The sequence below is a fragment of the Trichomonas vaginalis genome, chromosome V (assembly GCF_026262505.1).
Source record: "Trichomonas vaginalis G3 chromosome V, whole genome shotgun sequence".
Classification (NCBI taxonomy): Eukaryota; Parabasalia; order Trichomonadida; family Trichomonadidae; genus Trichomonas; species Trichomonas vaginalis.
Genome location: NC_067207.1, coordinates 4727598 through 4741426, shown reverse-complemented (window position 1 = coordinate 4741426; position 13829 = coordinate 4727598). Strand labels below are relative to the sequence as shown.

The 13829-nt window shown below is 35.2% G+C and overlaps 4 protein-coding genes across 4 annotated transcripts, besides 2 other annotated features; all 4 read right to left on the bottom strand.

Moving 5' to 3' along the window:
• Positions 1-129: 129 nt before the first annotated feature.
• Positions 130-2319, bottom strand: TVAGG3_0279190 (vault protein inter-alpha-trypsin domain-containing protein; the record flags this gene model as incomplete). Its single annotated transcript, XM_001327448.1, has 1 exon — positions 130-2319. One exon carries the CDS (start codon positions 2317-2319, stop codon positions 130-132), a length of 2190 nt encoding a protein of 729 aa, XP_001327483.1.
• Positions 2320-2835: 516 nt separating this feature from the next.
• Positions 2836-2856: a terminal%2Cinverted (terminal inverted repeat of Kolobok-N2_TV transposon ID:TVAGG3_0279180).
• Positions 2836-2954: a mobile genetic element.
• A 44-nt stretch (positions 2955-2998) lies between these two features.
• On the bottom strand, positions 2999-4975 carry TVAGG3_0279170 (ATP binding; the record flags this gene model as incomplete). The annotated part of the gene is made up of 1 exon (XM_001327449.1): positions 3016-4965. The coding sequence occupies one exon, from the start codon at positions 4963-4965 to the stop codon at positions 3016-3018; it is 1950 nt and encodes a 649-aa protein (XP_001327484.1).
• A 287-nt stretch (positions 4976-5262) lies between these two features.
• Positions 5263-7676, bottom strand: TVAGG3_0279160 (ankyrin repeat and SOCS box-containing protein 4 family; the record flags this gene model as incomplete). The annotated part of the gene is made up of 1 exon (XM_001327450.2): positions 5349-7676. The coding sequence occupies one exon, from the start codon at positions 7674-7676 to the stop codon at positions 5349-5351; it is 2328 nt and encodes a 775-aa protein (XP_001327485.1).
• Positions 7677-7902: 226 nt separating this feature from the next.
• TVAGG3_0279150 (dedicator of cytokinesis family) lies at positions 7903-13190 on the bottom strand (the record flags this gene model as incomplete). Its single annotated transcript, XM_001327451.1, has 1 exon — positions 8219-13174. One exon carries the CDS (start codon positions 13172-13174, stop codon positions 8219-8221), a length of 4956 nt encoding a protein of 1651 aa, XP_001327486.1.
• Between the last annotated feature and the right edge of the window lie 639 nt (positions 13191-13829).

Here is a 13829-nt window from a genome sequence, read left to right as displayed (position 1 = left end):
ACTCACATGATTTTAAATAGTAAAATCTTATAATGATAAAAATGCACATTCATAAAATATAAATTTATACTCAAATAGTTGAATTTAAGAATCATTCATTAAAAGATAATTAATATCTGCAGAGATATATTATGAAGCTTCGTTAATGATATCATCCCAATCTATTTCCTCATCAACCTGCCTTAAAAATGACATAGCTTTCTTAATCATAGGCGAATGTTCGTTCAGGTTTTCTTTGAACATTTTTCTGATATATGCGATAACAGCAACTGTAGATGCTACTTTAAGACCATATTTTGATTTAATATGCTGATCAATTCCTTCAAAATTATTCCATGATCCATCAACATTTTGACTCGAAATCAGGTATTCTCTGGAAATTGTAGTTGGAATAATTCCAAGCCATTGGAAAATGAAATAGAATAGGCAATATATTAGTGATAAAATGAAAGAAAACATATCAAAATCATCATTTCCATCTTCCTTTATAGCGACTTTTTTGTGACTGCATTTAATGGGTGAAGTTTCCTGAATAATTTTTGTTCCTTGCTGAGTGGAGTTCTGTGTGCCAGAGGCAACATGATATTTATAACATACATGATCGGAATCAGATGGTTCGGAATCATTTTCTTTTATCGCAGCTCTGCGCTTGAGATTGAGTAAAGCATTAAGATATAGGGATATAATTGGATTTGATGTATCAATATCTTTTAGGTAATTCTCTTTGATTTCATTTTCTGATTGATATATAATTCCTGAGAATGATGTGAACTTGCTAGGAATTCCTGATTCAAGAGATAATTGAATACATTTATTTTCGAGATCAGCATCATATTTTTGTGAAAGAAGTGATTCATAATCTTCAATGGTGTTTTTACAGAATAGCTGTTTTATTCCTATTTTTTCACTGCATTTGGAAACAGGAATCGTAATATCAATCTGTTTACCATCAACCAGTCCACTAATTACGATTTTTTCAACAAAAGGAGATTTGATGATGAAGTTTTGTGAATTCACGGCAAACAATGGTGGACAAGGTGATGGCCACATATCTGGTTGAGTATTTTCGGTTTTAATGCAAAAATGCGTCATGGCATAAGAAATGGCTTTTCTAAGCAATTCAATGATCTTCTCGTTCATTTTTTCATCATTATCTTCAATCAAAGCATTGTTACCACCACTAATTCTTGCAATATTCTTGATAAGGTTTCGATCAGCACCAGATCCTATTCCAATTGTAAAAATTCTGTTATTGGTTCTATTGGCTTGGACTAATGCATAAATTTGGTCTGTGTGTATGTCCTCGCCATCAGTTAACAGAAAAACCTGCTTAATAAAACCTTCCTTAGTTGATTGGTCTGAAACAAATTTCAATGGAGATAGAATATCAGTGCCTTCCATGTTGGCGTCCATTTGATTTATCTGTTCCATTGCCTTTGCGACATTTTCATCGGTATAATCACATGTTGGAAGAACTACCTCATACATACTGCCAAATTTTATAATTGAAAATCTACAACCAACTGGGAGGGAATGTATAAGAAGATTGAGACAGAATTTTGCATTTTTAATACGAGATTCTTCCATTGAACCAGAACAATCTATAATGAAATAAAATTCAGAATTTGCATAAATTTTTCCTTCAAAGTATTCATATGTAGAGATAGAAATATAGCCATCACTTGAAACAGCAATACTTTTGTCTTTGTCTTTTATGCGTGTTTCGATAAATATTGAATTTTCTTTTGGTAACTCTTGTGTCACAAATGAAATATTGTGAAGATCAATTGCATTCATGATGCCATCAACTGGGGCAATAAGTTCCTTTATTTCTTTTCTAGTCTTGATTTTTGTTGAAAACTCAAATTTTCCTGGTATATATTGCCGATTAACAGGAATCTTGTAAAAATATCCATTTTCATTAATATCAGCATTACTTGAAGCTTTCAAATGAATTTGAACTTCTTTGTTTGGGACGATGCACCCTAAAATGAATGAACTGTACCCACTTCCGAAATAATTTTGAATAGTAGATGTGTATTCGTCGCTTTGAGATCCTATTTGCTCTTTTTGAAATTCATCTTTGAGACATATTTTTGGTTGGATCTCTTTCCCATCCATAATGAACAAAAGATCATAAAAACAGAATTGTGGTTCATTAGGAATGAAGTAAATAATGTCAGCATTTTCTTCTATATTGTTTGTGAAAACTTGTTTAATTGTAAATGAAAGAAATGTATCTTGTTGGTTACATTCAATGTTTAAACTGGTATAATTAAGCTTATTATCTCTACCTATGATAACACAATGTCCAAACATTTGGTGAAGATGAGAAATTGATGTATTTTTTTATGCTGTCAATTTTATTTCAAATGATATATTGCATGCGGTTTTTTAGAAAATTTGAGATCAATTTGAAATAACCCACTAATCTCTCATTTTTTTTTCTTTTTTAATTTTTCCAGCATTAAATTATTAACACCTCATTATTTATAGGATCCCTACATGATGCTAAATAAAGCTTGACACTGCTGAAATAAATTATTGGTTACAAATAAAACACTAATTTGTGATTCATTTCAAAAACAGATAAAGAGTTAATAACATGGGTGTATTAATCAAGTTTAAAATCATCTTAGTCTAGCATGAACTATTTTTGTCAAGATTTTTTAATCAAAGATTTCATCGGAATCCACTACTATTAATTTATACGAAATTGATTATTGAATCAGCTAAAAAAGTATAATTGTAATATAAGGTACTATATTTTGATTTATAATAACTTTTCACCGATCACAATTATTAACTTTTTACCTTAGGAAATTGGGATTTAGAGGTGCACTTACGCCCCTATGACATTGCGTTTAATTCAGATGTTTAAGACTAATTTTCATTGATGCTTCACCCCAGTTGTCAAAATTTTGTATTAAAGTCAGATGGGCGTTTGTGCTGCCTTAAAACTAGTTAATAATAATAATAATAAAAAAAAATCAATAAATAATAATTTTTTTATATTTATATATATTGTTTGCACTTATTCTTGAAATCGTTAAGCAATTCTTGTAAATCATTGAGTTTAGCTGTAACATCGCATTCATCTTGTTCAATGTCTTCGACATTTCCTTCAAACCTATCTGCAGCACGGCGTTCTGGAGATCCTCTTGGAGCTGCTTTACGGACTTTAGCAATTAAATCATATGCTTCATTAATAAGATTAGAGAGTTGATTAGCTACCTGTCCACTTTGTTCGTTGCGTTGCATGTTTTCTTGGGCCTTGCGTTTAGTTCTATCGCTGATTCCTCCAGTTCTTTTGATCTTGAATTCCTCAGAACCACCTCCAGCATCTGTACGAGTGTATTTGCAGTTGATGAGGCTTTCTTCGTCGATTGCCATTTTGAACGTGAATTTGATAGAGTTTGGTGCTGATCCTGGAGGAATTTCGAATTCGATTCTACCGATTTTTATGCAATCATCAGCCATCTTTGCTTCACCTTCGACAATATCGATACCGATTGCATCAGCTTCAGCAGCATTCATGAAATTGCTTGATTTGGAGCATGGAAGCGGAGTATTCTTAGTGAGAAGCTTGGCAACTGTTCCATCACTAAGAACAATACCAATTGATTTGCTGAGGACATCAACAACAGTCAAATTGTCGTCATCATCATCTGGTTTTCCGAGATCGAGTACCGGCATTGAAACATTCCTGGTTTCAGAATCTGGCTTGTCCGGTGGATACAACGGTGGAGTAGTATCAGGGATTTCTGGATAATTAACAAGTGGTTTTAGTGTTTGACGTGGTGTCTTTCTTGCTTTACGTCCTGATGAGTGCTTGATGTAGTTAAAGTAGGCGGCACCTTCTGCAACAGCTGTAAGTGGTGGGATGTTTTGGATGACGGAGATTCCGAGTTCTTCAATCTTTGTACGGACAAGAGGAATCATTGAAGAACCACCAACAAGAATAATCTTCTTTTGATCGGACGTTTTATCTAATTGTTCCTTAGTAAGTGTGATGGTTTTTTCAACGATTGGGTCAATCAAGTTAATGAACTTGTTTTTCATGAGTTTATGGATAAATGATTTATCTCCGCAATTAATATTAAATTCATAGGCTACGATGTTATCAGAGAATTGTAATTTAGCTTGCTCTGATTCTCTCTTGACAATGTTGAACATCTTTTCGTTGCCCTTTTTCTTGATATCGATGCCACAATTTTTTTGGATTAATGGAGCTAAATAGTTGACAAGAGCGGCATCAATGTCTTGGCCACCAAGTCGAGAGTCACCACCTGTCGATTTAACTTCAACCGTCTTGTTGTCAATAGTGGCAAGTGAAATATCAAATGTACCACCACCAAAGTCGTAGATCAGGATGTGATGGCGCTGGTTCGGATCGGCAGAATAGGCATATTTGATGGCAGCAGCAGTGGGCTCGGCAAGTAAAGCAAGTTTATTGATATTGAAACCAGCAAGTTCGGCTGCTTCTTTTGTAGTCTTCCTCTGATTGGTTGAAAAGCCTTCTGGAACTGTGATAACGGCACTGTCAATCGGGTGGCCCACTTTGACTTCCACTTTCGACTTAATGTACTTAAGAATTTCTGCCGAAACTTGGACTGGACTGACACTTTCTTCTTTACCATTACATGCCACGACAATCTCTGGATCGTTCTCGGAGGAGCTTTCAACTCGGAATGGCCACTCGAATTTTTGTTTCATAACATCATCGTATGATTGACCAATCATACGCTTAGAATCGTAAGCAACAGCTGTTGGTTCTATAAGTAACTGACCTTTTGCAGGCTCACCGACAACGTGTGGTGAAACATTAAAAGCAACCATTGATGGAAGTTCTTTTTTACCGTCAATTTCAATAACTTCTGTTGTTTTTGTGTCTGGGTTATAAATGGCAGCAGATGAAAAAGTTGTGCCAAGGTCAATACCTAGATAAACATGTTCATTAGACATTAGAAAAAATATTTGTTGGAAAAAAAGTGATGGCAATATTTTGAAATTTATTGGACCAGTCGGAAAGTACTTTAAATAGCAACATTAAGATAGTAATTTATGTTTCTTGCTTAGCTTTTGGCTAATCTTCGATTACTTCATTATGATAAGTGATAGATATTTCATATTGTTATGTCAAGACAATGTAGTTACAGTTATTTTATGTTATCATATTTTCATTCACAACTTATATATATTATATTGATTCACTGATTCAATAATAAAAAATCTTTCACACGATACTTTGTAATAATAAAAATTTAAAATTAAAAAAATAATTAAAATTAAAATTCAAATATAATTCGGATAATATTAAGGTGTTGATTCATAGAGGTTATTTGATTTTAGTGATCTTCTTTTGGATGAATCAATTCATCAATGAATTGCTTTATTTTCATCTTTTCTGCTATATCAATAGGTGTGAGACCATTTATATTCTTTATGTATGGGTCAGCGCCGTTCAAAATGAGCATCCTAACCAAGTCGACATTTTGGTGTTTTGCTGCAATATGAAGAGCAGTATTGTTTTGTTTACCAATTGCATTGACATCTGAACCATGCATAATAAGGAATTCTGCGATATCTTTCTTCGGATATCCTGCTGCATGATGAAGAAGAGTTAGTCCGTAAATATCATTTTCATTGACTTCTGCGCCATGAGAAATGAGAATATTAGCTAGTTCGATAATTCCTTCAATATCTGGTAACTCTTTCTGATAATCATAGTAATCATCTATTCCAATAGCATACCAAATAGGAGATCTTCCAAGAATGTCTTTCGTATTGACATCTGCATCGTGCGAGAGAAGAAATTCTGCTAGTGCTGTGTCATTCAATCCAGAGGCAATATGAAGTACTGATATATTCATATACATGAACTTTTGATTAGCATCAGCACCGCTTGAAACGAGGAGCTTTACAATATCTGAATGACCATTTTGAGCTGCATAATAAATGGCAGTATTCTTCGAGTCATCATTTGCATTAACATCTGCTCCGTGCAAGATAAGAAGCTCTGCAGTTGTTTTCATACCATTTTCAGATGCATAATGAAGTGCTGTCTTACCACTATCATCAACTGCATTGACATCTAATCCACAAGATAATAGAAACTCTGCTTCCTCATTACGATCATATATTGCAGCAAAATGAAGAACTGTTTTGTTGTCATTATCCCTTGCTTTGACATCTGCACCATGAGATACAAGAAATTCGACTATTTTTCTTTTATGATATATTGTTGCATAATGAAGAGCTGTTTTTCCATCTTCATCTTTTGCATCAATATTTATGCCTTTTGTCAGCATGAGTTCAATAGTCTTAATCATATTATTTATTGAGGCCTCATGAATTGAAGATCTTCCTTTCTCAAAAATTATGTTCGGATCTGCGCCATTCATTAGAAGAAGTTCCACAGTTTCTCTTGCACCATTTCTTAATGCAAGATGGAGCGAACTCTCGCCATTTTTATCTAATGCATTAACATTTGCACCATGTGAAAGGAGGATTTCGGCAATATCTCGATAGTTTAGTGCAGATGCGCAGTGGAGTGGAGTTTCTCCATTCTCTCTCTGGATTCTGGGCTTCATTCCATGCGAAAGAAGAATTTCGACACATTCATTGCTATCACTCAGAACTGCATTATGAAGACAACTGTTTCCTGCACTGTCTTTCATATTTGTGAATATCTTCTTTTCTAGAAGAATGTTAACAACTTCTTTGAAGTTGTTTGCCGATGCGATATTCAAAATTCCACAATTGTCCTTGCATTTCTTGTTGATATTTACGACTTTCTTTATGAAAAACTCACACAGTGGAAGACTCATAAATGAAGGTGAGTATACGAAACATCCATCTGTATCCTTTGAGAGAGTGTAGTACAATAAGAATGCTTGAACGTTGCAGTACTTGCTGCATGAAGCGAGATCTATTTCTATCTTGTGTTCGTTCACCAAGAATGAAACGAAATCAATGTTGTGCGAAATGATTGCACACTTCATGCACTCTTTGTCCGGTTGCTGATATTTCAGGCAAGTACTCATGATTTCTGGATTTCCGCTCAAGAATGAGAATTGAAGACATTTCGGTGTGATATTCGAATCGTACTCTGTGATCAGATATTTGAAACAATTAACAGCACCATGTAAGCAGCACAATTCGATGAATGAATATCCTTCTTCGGATTTTGGATACAGCAAGCTCTTCAATCTCTTTTCTGGATCGAAACTATCATGCTGTGAAAATATAATGAAATTCTTCTTATTGTCTTCAATGATCGCTCTGTATATAGGAGAATCTTCATGAACATTAAAAGTAACATCTTTGAAGTAATCAAATGAATCTCTATGAATTTCGTTTAGAACAACACCAAACTCTTTGTAGTAAAAGTAATCAAGAATTGGTATGATGGTTTTTGCTTGCCTTGGATGGTACTCGTTGTACAACTTTTTGAAGATGAGATAGTAAGACTTGATATAACGAAGATTGAGTGTTGACAAGTAATTAATATGCCTTATGATTTGATCTGGTGAATACATCTTCTCTTTGATCATGTCGTAAATTTTGTTAACTTCATCTTCGTCAGTTGTCCGAAGAGTATACAAGTTTTCTTTGCATAGTTCCATTAACTCATCATAATTTGGAAAGATAACTCGTTGAGCTTTCTTTGACATTTATGATTAATTTTTTTATTCACAATTTTTGAATATCATTGAAAAATCATAAATTTTCGTCTCATTATGAAAATAAGCAACATAACCATTATAAGAACGTTTTTATAGAATTTCGAAAAAATCATTCAATTTAAATTTTTATTCAAAATTTTTTTAAATTTAGGAAAACCATAAAAGAGACATTCCTAAATTTTTGAAAAAAAAATCATTATTTTTTGAGCCAAATTATAAGAATATAATTTCATAAACACAAATCCCAATCATAAAATGACTAAAAATATAAAAAAATCTATATAAATGTCAGTAATCCCTAAAATATCAGAAGAAGATGATAATGTTTATCTGAATAACCTTGGCAAAATTGTATATCATATACAGTGTAGTTCATATTCTGTAATAACTATGTAAGTTCAATGAATGAAAAATGCGAATGCAAGAAGATGACACAAAAAAATATGAAAAAGTATATTTGATTATAAAATATCTTTGTATAAATTTTAAAATGATAATAATAATAAAAAGACTTTAAAATATAATTTTATTTATTCATTTTGTTCTTCTTCCTCGTTTTCAGCATCTTCAGAAGGACCTAACCAAGAGAGGTCATGAAGTTGCGTGAATGTTGGTTGTTCATTTACATTGAACTCGCCAAGAATTCTCTTACACAAGTTGATCATTTTATTCGTTGCAGAAGAAATGTTCATGTGAAGTAAAATTGCTGTTTCATCAACCAAGAAATGGTGTAAATTCGATCCCCATTTCAATGTCTTTAATTGGTCGATGATTGCTGTTCTTAGAGCTTCTCGATTATCAACATTGACTTTTTCCTTAGCGAAATTATTATCACCAAAGAACAAATTCAAGTAGACTGAGATACCTCCATTTACACCTGCATCGGCGATACCATTTAACAATCTTGTCAAGCAGGCCAAGTCATTACGATCAACTTTATCATAGAAGTACTTATCTCGGTAGAATCGTGCAGCTGTGACTAAGATTTCTCTTGATTTCTGCTTCAGATTCCTGATAGCTACTTCGATTGGTGACAATGTAACTTGTTCTCCAATTTGTTTCAGTTCGACTTGTTTCGTGTAACTTTGCATAGGAATAGGTGAAACAAATTCTTCTGTTTGGATGAAACCTTCTGCGTTCTCGCCCAAGTCATCTTTCCTTCTGATTCGAAGAGGAACTTCTGATATGAAATGTGTGACTTTAGCTGTCGTTCGCACCATCATTTCTGATGGAGGTTCCAAGACAAAATCGACATCTTTCTCATCAACAACTGGGATCAAGTTAAATATGTAGATAACTTTCATTTCTTCTTTGACTTCCTCTGGTGGCTTGGAGACAATCGTTGAGCCAGGGAACCATGAAGACATCTGGTTCAAGAATGAACCATTAGAGATGAATCCATCCCTCCTGTGAATGAATGTTTTGTCTTTCCAGAATTTGTCGAAATTGCCGTAGAAACGGACACCAAAGAATTTGTTCAGCGGAATCGGTTCGCCGCCGGTTGAAATCAACTTATAGAGCTCTTTCTCCGTTTCAATGAGTTTCGACAAAGCGATGTAATCATACGAAATGTTGTTATAGTAATAACGCAATTCCTGGATGGCGGAAATGGCTGATTCATAGAACAAAGCTGTCTTGAAATGGTTGACAGCCAAATTAAGACATGCGCACTTTCTTTCTGATGCTGACTGTGCTTCTTGGCCTTGACCTTCTGCGAGAATCGTGTTGTCTGTCCATGAAAGATGTGAAGCTGTGTAAATTAATGTTTCGGCAGCTTCGACGTTGTTGTTCAATCTCACGTGGAGGTCGTAGAGCATTGAAGAAAAGTGGACAAACAATCTGATATCGTTCGCTTTGAGGCAGGAATCGAGAATTTCTGTAAGAGCTTGTGTCTTCTCGCGTTCGTGAGGTGCATCGGTAGGAATGGTAAGGATATCGTGCATGTACTTGACAATGGACTTGGAGCGCTCAAAGAACTGCGCAATGGCCGGTTCTGTGATTCCGGATGATGATTGGTCGATGAGGAGAACGATGTCTAACAGTTTCTCAGCGACTGTTGGATCGTTAGCAATGGAGTTGAGTGCGTCCATGAAAGCGTTTCCGGATCTTTCGATTTTGATATTGTCCAAATCTTTCTTTTGAGTGGCCACACTACGACGATAATCTGCTTGGACGACCAATCTGAAACCGTTGGCGATTTCATCTCTGGTGTTTTGGTTGTCGGTAGAGATATAAAAGTGGAAGAATGGGACAAAGATGGACGGGATGAATCGCTGATCTTGTTCGATGTTCTTGAGAAGCATAGGAAGCATCTCGGCTAATGGTGATAAGTTATAAGAGTATGTTCTCTGATATAATGCAAGATCTGTTGAATTCATCTTGTTATTCATCTTCAGGACTTGCTTGTAGAAGGAGTTAATGAAGTCAATAAGGTGTACGACGTCTTTAAGAAGGAAATTATTTTCTGGTTTCTTGACCAACGAAAGAATGTTGATCAACGCTGGTACAGAGATGAAGAAGTAGTATGGTTTGTCGGTGAGATTCTCGTCTTCAAGGATAATCTTGAATGTAACAAGTAATTTCCAGAAAAATGCGGCTGGATCTTTTCTCTTCTTAAAGGAATTCTCCAAAACCTTCTGTCCGCCGAAGTAGATCAACAACAAAACATAGTAAATGTTGGAAGAAGTGTTGATCTTCTTAGTCTTCAAAATTTTCTCCAAATTCTTCGTTTGTTCCTCATCGCAGTTGGCCATAAGTGCTTCTGGGTTGCATGCGAGAAGGTCCTTGAGGCGTTTTTCGTATAATTCGATTGTTTGTTTGAAATTATCAACTGAAATCTCGTTTTCTTTCTCAGGAAGGACCAAAATGGACTCAATATAGTTCTGGATCGCAAGAATATCAGCATCTACATCATCAGAGAAGTGTAAAACTGAGAAAAGTAATGCGACCAAAGAAGGATAAGTGTCAATCATGAAGAGATGGCTCTCCGTAGCAGTAAATGACTCAAGGATGGCATTAAAAATAGCAGTATGTGCTCTTGGCTTAGAAATGGCCTTGATTGAGACTGTTTTCAGACGATTTTGATCTGTCCAAGCGTTTTTAATCTTCAAAACAGGGAGAACCATTCCTGCGATGAGTTTTATGGCCTCATCTTCGTTAAAATGGTCCCAAATAAGGTCGCAGAGTAGTGTATACGAGTTTGCCAAGAAAGGAATTGTTGTAATTAACATGTATTTGGCTTTTGGATCGGAAAACATGGCAGAGATTTTCTCTGCAAGGGAGCGAAGAGCGTCGACGAAGATTGTGGAGGTACCTTTGCCCTCATTTTCTGATTTGCTTGAAAGAGCAATGGAAAGAAGGGACAATTGGAGATAATATGAAAGACAACGGGCTGGTCCTTGTGCACGACCATTCATTTCATTGGAAGGAGGGTTAGTTTCTGAAATAAGAGGAATATTCTCATCAATAGCCTTCATAAGTGCACCGTGGATGCCTGCAAGTTTCGGATCTTCCTTGAATAAATCAATAAAGCGCTGGAAGAACAAGTATGTCTCTGCGTGACGTTGAGCCATCGCATCAATCGAAGTTAAAATGAATTGGAGGGACTCTAAGGCGGTTTCCTTGAGCTCTGGAATATTAATACTTATGGCCAAAGCTCGAACAATGTAAGGAATGAGGAATTTCTTAACAAGATTGAAAGACTTCAAAATTGTAAGGATATCATGTGCTTTTTCTGGGTGTTCCTGATACGCCTGGTCCCAGTTAAGGATATAAGCTAGGAAATGGCTATCAGAAGTTACGTTTTGTACTTCGATATATTTTGTAGAGAGAAGATGAAGTTCGTAGCTTAATTTTGTCTCTGTTTGTGAGTTGGGGTTCTTTATCCAGTCCATTACGACGTTCGATAAGCCTGCTGCGGTGTTATCCGAAATCGGTTTTCGTAAGAAAATTTCTGTAACTGCTTGTGTATCAATTATAGCGTTATCGAGAGTATTAGTGAGTGGAAGAATACCGTAGGATGACTGGTGGACCGTTCCTTTCGATCTGGATGTTCTTTGTACTTCAATAACCAAAACTACGTTCTTAAGATCCTTTTCATCGATCAAATCTAAATTAAATGAAGCCATTTCGTCGATCTTGAATTCCTTAGAACCCTTTTCTACGACAGTTGCGAAAGATTCGCCATTAAAAGCCTCGCAGCGGTCGAAGCAGTTGATGAACTTCTTCTGCTTGAAGTCCAGGCACCTTATAAGGATCCTTGTCCTCTTCTTTGCTGTTTTATGTATCAAAGTATGCAAATGAAGGAAAAGATTGTTAGAATGGAACGAAGGAGTGACTGATCCGGACTCCTTGATCGCGTGGACAGCGGTTTTACCATCAGGTGTCGTTGCTTCTGTGTTTTGCTTTCGAATATTAAGTTCGCAAAGAACTTTCGAGAGCTGCTGCGATGGTAAGTATGTTTCGTTATGTCCAGAGAGGATATCGTTGAGTGTAGAAAGTGGAGAAATGAGTTCTTTCGGCATAAATAATGGAATTTCGAAACTTGCGGTGTTTGTTTCGTCCAAAGCGATTGGCGGGCGTGTAATTTGCAATGCTGGGTTATCACTGAATTTCGGTTTATCGGATGTACCGAGATATTCTGTTCCAACGCCGATATACTCATTTGCCCACGGTCCTGGCGTGTTATTGTCAGCGCCGAAGTGGACATGAGAGAATACTCTCAATTCGAGGACAAGAGTTTGAAGAATTGAAGCTGGTAAGTTTTCTATACGAATTGAGTGTTTTGTAGCCTTTTCGGATTGATGGTGATAGATATCTGCGGGTGCATTGAGGATTTCTCGCTTGTTGCCTTGTATGGAGTAAAGCCTTGGGCAGATTCTGGCTTCGGCGTTATATGTAACTGTAAATTTCATTGTTACGCTTAATGTAGTTTCGAAGTTCATCGTACGAGAGTCGCTTGGAATTTCGATAAGGTCTACAGCCCTTAGTTCTGTTGTTGTCAAAATTGATTCGTTTTCTGACCTTTTCAGATCAGTTGGGAGCCCGATATACTTCTTGAGAGCGTTGAGAGCACGGACAAGCTCTTGAAGCTCAGTAGGAGACCTGTTTTCCTTGCATAAATGTAAAACTTTTGTATATTGAGTTAAAATCTGAGCGTAGTTTGCTGGTAAGTAGAAGGAATCGCCGTGAATATCGCAAATGGGATGAAGCATATCGTGTAATTTTTCGTTCTTTAAAACTTCGTAAGCTTCGATATCAATTAAATTGAAATTCTGAGTATTACCCATCTTGAGGAATGATTTAGGGCAAATGCCACATCTGTATGTATTTTTATTGCGAGCGTAAACCCAATCTTGTGATTGACTGAAAACTTGAAGGGAATCACCGGCAATAAGTGTTAAATATCCATCCTTCTCTGAGGAAAATGGATAAATAGCCTTTGCCTCCAAGTTAACAGATTCCCAAACCGTGGGATTCTGTGACATGGATTTTTAGTTTTTATACTTTTTGTTTACTTTACAATTTCAGGATGAAATCAGTTTTATTGGAAAATAATATGATATTCTTGTAGGAAATAGTTTTTGCACTATGATTTTATCATTTATCTATTTCACATCATGAATTTCATTTCGTTTGAAATTAAAATCGAAAGATAATGCAATCACATTGAAATAATATCCATAACTTTTGCTACATTATCATAAAACACAGATAAATTAGTAGCAATTCGATGTTTTAATTTTTATACTTTATATAAACTAATTTTGTTTGACATATGTCTATATATTTAACACACATTATTACTGGAGATTATGTGTTTCTTTTGGTTATCAACATATACAAGTGACAAATTATTAATAAATTTAAACCTATTTTCCTATGTAAAGTCTATCTATCGTTTTTTCTGACTCAATATTTAGTGAATCTCTATAAAAAATTTAAAAAAGATACTTTACTAAGGAAAAGGAGTTTAGAAAAATAAATATATGTTTAATTCATACAAATGAATAATATTATTTAAATCAGCGCCTTCTTATTATGTTAAAGGATCTAATTGCATTGTAAAAATCTGGTGGACTACATGGAATTCTTCCATTTTGAGTCTCATCTTGTGGTTTGGCATCTTTCTCTATTGGAATA